The 11197-nt window shown below is 45.8% G+C and overlaps 1 protein-coding gene across 1 annotated transcript in view; it reads right to left on the bottom strand.

Moving 5' to 3' along the window:
- Positions 1 to 246: 246 nt before the first annotated feature.
- Positions 247 to 11197, bottom strand: part of LOC126456682 (cytochrome P450 9e2-like) — a 75112-nt gene continuing 64161 nt past the window's right edge. The window contains exons 7-8 of the mRNA XM_050092423.1: positions 8439 to 8681; positions 247 to 504 (exon numbers count right to left, since the gene is read on the bottom strand). Of these exons, the coding sequence (XP_049948380.1) occupies positions 323 to 504; positions 8439 to 8681 (425 nt within the window). The 3' untranslated portion in view covers positions 247 to 322. The remainder of the gene's footprint in view (positions 505 to 8438; positions 8682 to 11197) is intronic.

Genomic DNA, 11197 nt, shown 5'->3' with positions numbered 1-11197 from the left:
ATCCAGGAACACTGCAAGATACAGATGGAAGTTGGGAAAAGAGGAGCTGCGACAACCTTAGAACACTCTCACGGTGATCTTGGTAATGGATATAAAAATCACATTGGTAAGCGAATACCAATTTTCCACACGGATATCAGGTACTGACTCTGAATTGTGTTTCACAACATTCATGGCTCTCTGGCACAGAAGTGATGGCATCAAGTTATTGGCCAGCGTCACGGAACTTTGCTAAGTCAGAACAGCGGAACACGCCGTGTTCCCCTGTGCAGTCTGCGACGTGTAAAGCGCGAGCCGTTTACTTCGCTTCGCCACCCGCCGCTCACGTCTTTGTGGATGAGAGTCGCGGTTTGAAGCCTATCCAGAAGCCACCGTCGATGGTCATGTTGAGTCCCCTGGTGGTGAGTCGTATGGAGGTGGGCGTCTTCTCCACCGGGTGCAGGCTGTAGCGTGAGAGCAGCGCGGACAGCGCCACCTTGCTCTCCATCAGGGCGAAGCGTTTCGCTAGAAACCACAGACGAGAGTATCACATAAGTACAAACGTTTATTGGGATTGATTATTAATTTTTTTAGCTGCGTGTACGGTTTGTTGCTTAATAAGTAAATATAAGAAGCAGACACGAAATAGAGTTCAGTTCTGGGAGAGAGGAGGGGGGGGGGGGGGGTATCATCGTATATAACTTTATGTCACGCACTTTTCTAACGAGCCACAGGTGCCTAAGATATAATTAATAACGACACATTATTCTTAATGTGTTGAAATATCTTATATAATTTGTGTACATCAGTGCTTAATACAGAGCTTCAGTATAATGTCAACAAAACTACAAATCAAATAGATGCATCATCCGAAAAGCGTTTGTCCAAAAATTCGAGAAGTACCTGTGTTATGCAATTGTTTTAAGAACTGTAACCAGTGCTGTTTTTCTGGGGGAACGCTGGGGAATGCCTACCCCTAAACTTCTTTGTCGACAAAGTAATTTTTTTACGATGTTGAGAACTGGAAAGAGTGCCAAAGATTTATTTCAAGGACGTAAATTTTTTATTTCACTTTTTCGTGTTGGTAATTGCAATACGAACGATAACAGTTCAGCTTTTGGTGGGAAAAGCGATGTCATTGACTGTTTCAAGCAGAAAACTAACAAACTATTTTACTTGTTCTCCTGCATCTAAAAAACCAAAAACTGTCAATAATTCGTGTGCGAGTGAAAAGCCAGGAAGTTCAACATCAGTGGATGACGAAAGTGAAACTGTAAACCTGAGCACTGAACCTACGTGTGAAAATGCTGTGAACGAACGTGTGCATGATAGAAAATTAAGTGATCGTCTTGAGTGTTGGACTTTGGAACAAGTCCGATACCATTTTTTTTTTTTTTTTTTTTTTGTAGTGCGGCATGTTGATGACGTCATGGCTAAAAGCAGACGGGTGGTACCCCATGCTTCAGTTATAAGTAATTTTCGCTGCATTATATCCAATCTCGGAGTACCTTCAAACTTTTTTTTATAAAAAAAGCACTGACTGTAACCAACAAACATGCACAACTTTTAGTTATGTTTGACATTGTCAGGAATAGAGAAGGCGGTATTTATGTAATTTATTAAAACTAGAAAAAGTTTTTTTAGAAAAATCTTTTTTAACGCCTAGACAGTATTTGCTTAAGGTAATTAAGAAAAGGTAACTACCTAGTTTCGGTTCTAAATAACAACTGTCTTCAGATCATGCATATACTAAATGCGGTGTGAACACTAACTGGAAATACCAGTCGTAATCATTATCCTCTAACAGACGTTGTTGTCGAAAACAAGAAGTATAAGAAAAAATTCTGAAGCTAACGATAACAATAAGACTGAGCCACTCTGTCCACCCCCGAGGTAGATCCAACGTCAACGCAATACTTGTCATGGGCTACCCTAGTATTCCAAACATCTGTTGATAAGGACTTTATTCTTGCTTCTATGGGGTAAAGTTGATAATAATTTATAAAATTTCCGTACTGAGTAATTTCTGGATCATTTTCTTTGAGACACATATTGCTAACTAGCTGGCTTCATATGCCTATAACAGATTGTCTTATATCGAAATATTAGCACGACTTCGCATAAGTAGATAAAAATTTCAGTTACTCAGTAACTTCTGACGAAACACCACAGCACACCAAACTATAAAGAGTGCAATATCCGTGTTATGATTCACACACACACCCCTCCCCAGCCTCAGCTTTTATGGTCTTCGTCACTTTTAGTTTTCCACCACTATATCCATGCTCCATCTTTCCTTCTAACTGCTTGGATTGTGGTAACATCCCACCAACTTGTCTATCTTACTTTTTCCTTTCCAGATGTTCTGCCACATACTTTTGTGCTGCTTCGACTAAAGTGTCTTTGAATAAACTCCATTCTTTTTCTACATCGCAGAAAACTTCTTTACGAAATTTTGGTGCGACTAATTCTCTGTACTTCTCAGCACTTTCACTCTCCTTCAGTTTCCAATCCCGTATCCTCATCACTTTCTTCTGTTTTCTGTTTTTCACACACTGATTCATTTTCCATTGTCCCACCAGAAAAAAGTTATTTGGTGCTAATGACCACCATGACCCCCCCTCCCGGATCCCTGGATCCACGCCTCGTAAGCAGCGCTTGTAGTATGTAGAAACGTCAACTGCTAGGTGAATTACTTGTATTTTACAAGTTTCAGTCTTTCGTGGCATCTTCAGGTACAAAAATATTACGACGATGTACACGTTTCACAATATGGTTTCTGAAAATTATTACCAAATAAGTTTATGTTAGAGAATCATAGTGTGGGCAGGTGTACGCAGTGATCGCGTTTTTGTACCTGAGGATGGCCTGAAAGTATTGTAAACAAATTAATTCACTTACTAGCTGTTCATGTGTCTATACATTACGTGTTTCGTATAGTGCTTATCAGCTATGGAGCATCACTTAGCAAAAAAATTTAATAAATATATGTTGCTGGAAGCCGTACAAAATTACTGACACGGAAGTACTACATCCGTGACAATGGTGAAACGTAAATAATGAAAGAAAAATCGCAGTTGTGCAGCACCAAATCACTAGTGACGTTTTCTTTATTTAATCATCGGAAAAAATGACATTCACAACTGATGAAAATATTGCGAGACCTGAGTTTCTTCTGGTCTATACAATTTTCAACCAACTTACTGGTATTCGGCCAGGTAACATTTACAGCGACCGCCAATTGTTCGGCGGGAGTACACCCCACCATTTTCAAGGCACAAACTGCAACGAACAGGCGACGTACAAGCAAATTTAAAACCTTGGTGCTTGGAGTAACTGAGAAAAACACACACACACACACACACACACACACACACACACACACACACACACACTGAACACTAGTGCCACCAGAGATGAGCAAAGTCAGAAGTATCGATAGTGAAAGACTATGAACTAGCAGGTGAGGTAACATTGACTCTGTCCCTCTGTTTTTTGACAAGGGAAAGAGCAGGATTCCAAGCAGAGTTTAAACAAAAATCTCCATCCCTGTTTATAAGTTTGCTCGCTAATTTAATCTCAACAGCTTCTTTAATAACTCTGTCCCAATAGCTCGACGTGGACGCCAATATCTCGGTATTGTTAAATAAATAGGGTGACCAGTATCCAAACAATGTACGGCAATAGCAGATATACTTGGCTGCTGTAATCGTGTGTGCTGTTCTATGCCCAGTACATCGGTCGTCCGCGGTCCTGAGTCTGACCAATGTATTCCACGCCACAGCTACAAGGAATGCGTATTACACCCTCCTTACGCAAACCAAGATCATCCTTAACAGAGCCCAGAGGCATTCTAATTTCCGTAAAATACGACCGATCTTGTTGAAAGTGCTTCCTGCGTCAGGCAAAAAGACAGTAGACTTAGGTGTCGACTCAGTATTATCATTATTCACCCGATCACAGTTGGTCGATAGCGCACCGCATGTTAAATTGGTCTTTCACTATAACCATTTTGACGAAATGTAGCTGCAAGATGGGCCAGTCCAGCTGGAAAAGTCTCACTGTCGGAAATGGCATGTGCCCTGTGTACCAAGATTCAAACTACGCCTTCACGCTGGGCCGGATGGTCGTAACTACATTCATGCTCATAAATTAAGGATAATTGCAGAATGTGGTGCCACACAACGTGACACTACACAAAACTGACGCTAATAGCATAGGCTCATAGGGAACACACACAACACAGATCTGTAAGTCCACAGTATTAGTGATAAGCTGAGAATACGCCACTGTACCCCGACATCAATATGGGATATGATCACCATGCACACGTACATAGGCTGCACAACGGGTTGGCATACTCTGGATCAGGTGGTCGAGCAGCTGCTAGGGTATGCTCTCCCTTTCTTGCACCAGTGCCTGTCGGGGCTCCTGAAGTGTTGTAGCGGTTTGGAGACGTGCAGCGATGCGTCGACCGAGAGCATCTCAGATGTGCTCAATGGGGTTTAGGTCTGGAGAACAGACAGGTCACTCCATTTGCCTGATATCTTCTGTTTCAAGGTACTCCTCCACGATGGCAGCTCAGTGGGGTCGTGTTTTATCATCCATCAGGAGGAAGGTGGGACCCACAGCATCCCTGAAAAGGCGGACATACTGGTGCAAAATGACGTCCCGATACACTTGACCTGTTACACTCCCTCTGTTAAAGATATGCAGGATGTACGTGCACCAATCATAATCCCACACCACACCATCAAACCACGACCTCCATACAGCTCCGTTTCAAGGACATTAAGGGGTTGGTATCTGGTTCTTGGTTCACACCAGATGAAAACCTGGAGACAATCACTGTTCAGACTATACTTGGACTCATCCGTGAACATATCCTGGTACCACGTACTGTGTTCTTGACATCAGGCTTTACGGGCTCTCCTGTGACCAGGGGTCAGTGGAATGCACATTGCAGGTCTCCGGGCGAATAAACCATGTCTGTTCAGTCGTCTGTAGACTGTGTGTCTGGAGACAACTGTTCCAGTGGCTGCAGTAAGGTCCCGAGCGAGGCTACCTGCAGCACTTCGTGGTGGTCTGCAGGCACTGATGGTGAGATATCGGTCTTCTTTTGCTGTTGTACACTGTGAACTTCCTGTACTGTAGCGCCTGGACACGTTTCCTGTCTGCTGGAAACGTAGCCATAATCTTGAGATCACACTTTGTGGCACACGGAGGGCCCGTACTACGACCTGCTGTGTTTCACCAGCCTCCAGTCGCCCTAGTATTCTACCCCTCATAACGTCATCAATATGTGTTCTTTGAGCCATTTTCAACACACAGTCACCATTAGCACGTCTGAAAACGGCTGCACACTTACTCGCTGCATCGTACTCTGACATGCACCAACACACCTCTGCGTATGTGGACTGCTGCCAGCGCCACCATGCGATGACTGCAGAACAAATGCACCGCATGGTCATACCCCGATGTGATTTAAACCCGCAAACCGCCCACCAGAGCGTTGTCCCACCATGTATCAGCATTATCCTTAATTTATGAGCATGAGTGTATTAGCCTGTAAATACAAGTCAGTGTGAGTACATTTCCAGTAAACTGCATGTCCCAATAATCCATCAACCTTCCTCATAACCAAAATGTAAAGAAAGGGAAGGCAACCACTCTCTTCCACCTCCATTGTAAAACGAATGTTCGCATGCGTCGTGTTAAGATATTCTATGAGGCCAAACAGCAAAAGTATCGTCAACATATCTGAAGAAATGGGCGGGTATCAAAGGTGCCGACTCCAATGCACGTTTCAGTAAGTCTGAAATATGTCATGTTTACAGTACAACGCTGAGGTTAGGTGTGGTTACGTTTTGGATTATGTTTGTTGCAACTGACAATTTGAAAGTTTTTACAACACAACTTTAATTCACGTGAGTCTACATGGAAACGACTGAATAACAACGAAAAGTCACAATCACAAAGCTAGTAAGAATTTCCTACTATGGGCAACAAAAGATAGCTTCTAAGTTTCCCTCAAGAGTCCGTGGCAACACACATACACTTAATTACAAGTCCTATTCCGATAGCGAAGACGTAGTCTTCCGTGGAGACGTCTTTGAGGTCGGTATTTGGCGTGAACTGTCGTCCAGTATTTTTTTTTCTTTATTGTGATTTCATTCCCCTGCCCCATATGGGCAGGGGAGGGCTGTCAGCGGCACAATCCGCCGCTCTTCAGTGACATGACAACTTAAAATAAGAATAAAATGTTACATACATAAGGCGATAAGAAAGGGGAACTTAAAACAGAGTAATGGGGGAAAATGGAGGTAAAAATAGACTGACGTGGAGACATTCATGGGGGACAGTTAAAAAAAGTCGCCAGAAAGTTAAAAAACACAGTTGGCGATTCTTAAAACACAGAGAAGACACTGAATGCACATGTTCAGGTTAAAAGTCAGCCACAGTATTAAAAACACTCCAGAACAACACACTTAAAACCCACTTGGAGCACACACAATGAAGAATAAAACTGCCAGGTGGGACCGGCCGAGGGAAGGGTCAGAGAGGATGGAAAAGGAGGGGAGAGCAAGGGGCAGCAGGGATGAAGAGAGTAGGGGCGTCAGAGGGTACACGAAGAGGCAGGAGACACGTGGGGTGGGAGATGAAGAGGGAAGCCAAGGCAGGAGGGAGCGCAGAGACACTGAAAGGAGGCACAAGAGAGGGAGAGGGAGTAGGAGGGCGAAGCCGCTCAGGAGGATGGAGGGGGAGGAGAGGGAGCCCTGAGGAGGAGGCGGGAAGATGGGGTTAGAGTTGGTAGGAAGAGTAAGCGTCAGGGCGAAGCTCATCATCCGGGAGTGGGAGACGGTGGAAGTTGTGTTGGGAAAGGAGATGGAGGGTGTGGAGATGGAGAGAGGGAGGGACATAACGGTAAAGGCGCGGCAACTGGTTGGGGGTGGAGAGGAAGGGAGACACCAGGGGGTGAGGGGGATCAAGGCGGTGGACAATACATAGTGTGCGGATGTGTTCAAGGAAAAGGAGAAGGTGGGGGGACGTTCGGTTTTTTTTTTTTCATTTATTGAATTTCAATTCCCCACGAAGGGGGCGGGCTGGCAGCAGCTTAGTATGCCGCTCTTCAGCCGACAGATTTTGTGACAAAGATCAAGAGAACAAATAATAAAAAACAGGCGATAAAATCGGAGACTTAGAGAGTAACAAGGCGAAAAGAAATCGTGGAACTTAAAACAACAACACAGGGATGATGACGCTAATAAAAATACGTATGAAGCAGACAGGGAAAACAATAGACAATTAAAAAAAACACGGCGTCAGTCTGGATTCTGTTCGCAAAGGACATAAAATTAACACCTAGCGACAGAATGGTTTCTGTTCGCAACACGAGAAAGACAAACAACACTGAATAGTCACTGGAACACTGCACTAAAAAGTTGGCAAATGTGACACCACAGGCGAGAGCAGGTGGGGGGAAACTGGACAGAAGATGGGAAAACAAAAAAGGGGGGAAAGAAGAGTAAAAGTGAAGGGGGGAGCCGGGAAAGGAGCTGAAGGAGGATGAGGACCCATAAGAGGGATGGGGGGCAGACGCGACAGGGAGTGGGGTAGGCAGAGGAGGGGAATACAAAAGGACTGGGGGGGAGAAGGGAGGTAGGGAGAGGTTTAGTGGGGAGAAAACAGGACGGAAGGGGGGGGGGGGGAAGAGGGAGCCCAGGGAAAGGACAGAGGAAAGGAGGGGGAGGCGAGGATCAGAGTTGATAGGAGGGATAAATGGAGGGGCAGAGGGCATCATCTGGGAGGGGGAGGTGACGGAAGCCACCTTGGGAAAGGAGATGAAGGGTGTAGAGATGGAGGGTAGGGGGGACACAACGGTGAAGACGTGGCAGGGGGCGGGGATGGGAGAGGAGAGGAGCAACCAGGGGGTGAGGGGGTTCAAGACGGCGGGAGGTGTAGAGGATGCGGATATGTTCGAGGAACAGGAGCAGATGGGGGAAAGGAATGAGATCATGACGTTCGGTGCTGGTTCTAGCCTTTAAATAGTATTGGCCAGCCAATCAGATGTTGGTGTAGTATTACTTCCTGCAGGCCATCTCGAACTCCCTCTGCAGGAAGTAGTACGCGGAATGTCTGTTTCCAAAACAGCCGATATTTACCATTGCTTACGCCTTGGGCATAGACAACTTCGGTGCTGTTTGGTGTTAAATGGGTTGCCGGCCCGCAGGGGCTACCTTGGCGACGGCGTAACAATTTTGTATACGTTAAAGGTTTCGATTGAGCTGGATTGCCACAAGCAAGTCTGAAGATGAAATTGTGTCTTCAGTGTGAATTACCTACCATAAATGAAACAGCTGCATGGCTTATCAATCCTCTAGCATAGAATAGTACCGCTTTAATTATTAGTATTGACCGGTTCGGCACGGGAGCGGAGAGCGCAGCGTTGATGAACGTACCGATGCAGGCCCTGGGTCCGGCGCCGAACGGCAGGTAAGCGCCCAGCGGCACCTGGTCCGGCCGCCGGAAGCGCTCTGGCAGGAAGTGCTGGGCCCGGGGGAAGAGGAGGGGGTCGGCGTGCAGGCCCTGCACCGGCACCGCCACCACGTCCCCAGCCTGCAGCCGGGGGCCGCCGCCCACTGCGCATGCGCGGCCGCACCGCCTGTCCAGCAGCGGCACCGGCGGGAACAGCCGCAGAGACTCTGCGCACAACCGTCGCCTCAGTCAACAATCTACGGTCATCACATCCATTCAGACTACTCTTTGAGGCTGTAGTTACATTTTTCCTTGCATTTCTTTAATAATCTTATTTTATTTTCCCTGCTCGGCGTAATTCAGTTGACTTACAGATTTAGACACAACATATTAAAATGAAACAAGTTTACTTTTACCAGATATTGTTTATTTACACTGCTCAACAAAGTGTGGAGTGTAGTCGACGATACTAGACGTCTCATTTACACTACTGGCCATTAAAATTGCTACACCGAGAAGAAATGCAGATGATAAATGGGTATTCATTGGACAAATATATTATACTAAATCTGACATGTGATTACATTTTCACGCAATTTGGGTGCATACATCCTGCGAAATCAGTTCCCAGCACAACCACCTCTGGACGTAATAACGGCCTTGATACGCCTGGGCACTGAGTCAAACAGAGCTTGGATGGCGTGTACAGGTACAGCTGCCCATGCAGCTTGAACGCGATACCACAGCTCGTCAAGAGTAATGGCTGGCGTATTGTGACGAGCCAGTTGCTCGGCCACCATTGACCAGACGTTTTCAATTGGTGAGAGATCTGGAGAATGTGCTGGCCAGGGCAGCATTCGAACGTTTTCTGTATCGAGAAAGGGCCGTACAGGACCTGCAACATGCGGTCGTGCATTATCCTGCTGAAATGTAGGGTTTCGCAGGGCTCCAATGAAGGGTAGACCCACGGGTCGTAACCTGAAATGTAACGTCCACTGTTCAAAGTGCTGTCAATGCGAACAAGAGTTCACCGTCACGTGTAACTAGTGGCACCCCATACCATCACGCTGGGTGATACGCCAGTATGGCGATGACGAATACACGCTTCCAATGTGCGTTCAGCGCGATGTCGCCAAACACGGATGCCACCATCATGATGCTGTAAACAGAACCTGGATTTATCCGGAAAAATGACGTTTTGCCATTCGTGCACCCACGTTCGTCGTTGAGTACACCATCGCAGGCGCTCCTGTCTGTGATGCAGCGTCAAGGGTAACGGCAGCCATGGTCTCCGAGCTGATAGTCCATGCTGCTTGAAACGTCGTCGAACTGTTCGTGGAGATGGTTGTTGTCTTGCAAACGTCCCAATCTGTTGACTCAGGGATCGAGACGTGACTGCACGATCCGTTACAGCCATGCGGATAAGATGCCTGTCATCTCGACTGCAAGTGATACGAGGCCGTTGGGATCCAGCACGGCGTTCTGTATTACCCTTCTGAACCAACCGATTCAATATTCTGCTAACAGTCATTGGATCTCGACCAACGCGAGCAGCAATGTCGCGATACGATAAACTGCAATCGCGATAGGCTACAATCCGACCTTCATCAAAGTCTTAAACATGATGGCAGGCATTTCTCCTCCTTACACGAGGCATCACAACAACATTTCACCAGGCAACGCCGGTCAACTGCTGTTTGTGTATGAGAAATGGGTTGGAAACTTTCGTCATGTCAGCACGTTGTAGGTGTCGCCACCGGCGCCAAACTTGTGTGAATGCTCTGAAAAGCTAATCATTTGCATATCACAGCATCTTCTTCCTGTCGATTAAATTTTGCGTCTGTAGCAAGTCATCCTCTGGGCGTAGCAATTTTAATGGTCAGTAGTGTATTTGAAATATTTACTCTGACATATGTTTTCATCCACTGAACCAAAGGTCTCCATAGCGTTTCACGACTTACTTTAAAATTATGGTGGTGTTTTGTTATATGTTCTTTGTACTTTGAAATAGTGTTTCTGTTTTTGCTGATGTTCTTTGCAGCAAGTAGTTTCCCCACACCATCTTTGTCTACGATGTGTGACCTTTTACGTATGGTGTATCACGACAGAGAGAGGAGCCTCTGACCACTGGATGTATTCAATTTTAGTTGTTTTATTTTGACATTTTCGTTTAATTTATAATCGAAGACCACCACAGACCCACGTTCTGGAACTGTGTTTTGTTTCTCCACATGGCAGTGCTACAGGTTGCCCCAAAGTAGTAACACAGTGCGCACCTCGCATTAACGCATGTAGGTCCATCCGAGGATGGGGGTTTAAACCTTTGAAACGCGTTGCAGATATAAATAAACGATGACTGGTAACAGTAAAATTGTTATTTCATTGGATATAAATAACAGTCACAGTAAAGCCTAATCTAAGATATTTGCACTTGAACATATCATTTCCGTCCCCGCTGAGACGAGGCTTCGGACGAGCAATTATCCCATTTGGATGTCAGTTGTGGGCGGGGGGATTTTACATTCATTTGTGTGTGACCCGAAAGACGGCCGCGCCTTGGTGACTGCGTCTCAGATGACGCAAGGGCAGGTGTCTGGCGAAGTTTCCGCGAACATTGTCGGGACTTTTGCTTTCTGCCTGGACCTGACTCATTGGTTTTCATTAATCCGCATAAAGTGATGCACAATGTTGTACTCCGACTGCGTTAGTCTCGCTTATGGGTTAGAGGCTTTCCAGTGAAGTC

This window comes from Schistocerca serialis, chromosome 2 (assembly GCF_023864345.2).
Source record: "Schistocerca serialis cubense isolate TAMUIC-IGC-003099 chromosome 2, iqSchSeri2.2, whole genome shotgun sequence".
Lineage (NCBI taxonomy): Eukaryota > Metazoa > Arthropoda > Insecta > Orthoptera > Acrididae > Schistocerca > Schistocerca serialis.
This window is presented reverse-complemented; position numbering and strand designations above follow the sequence as displayed.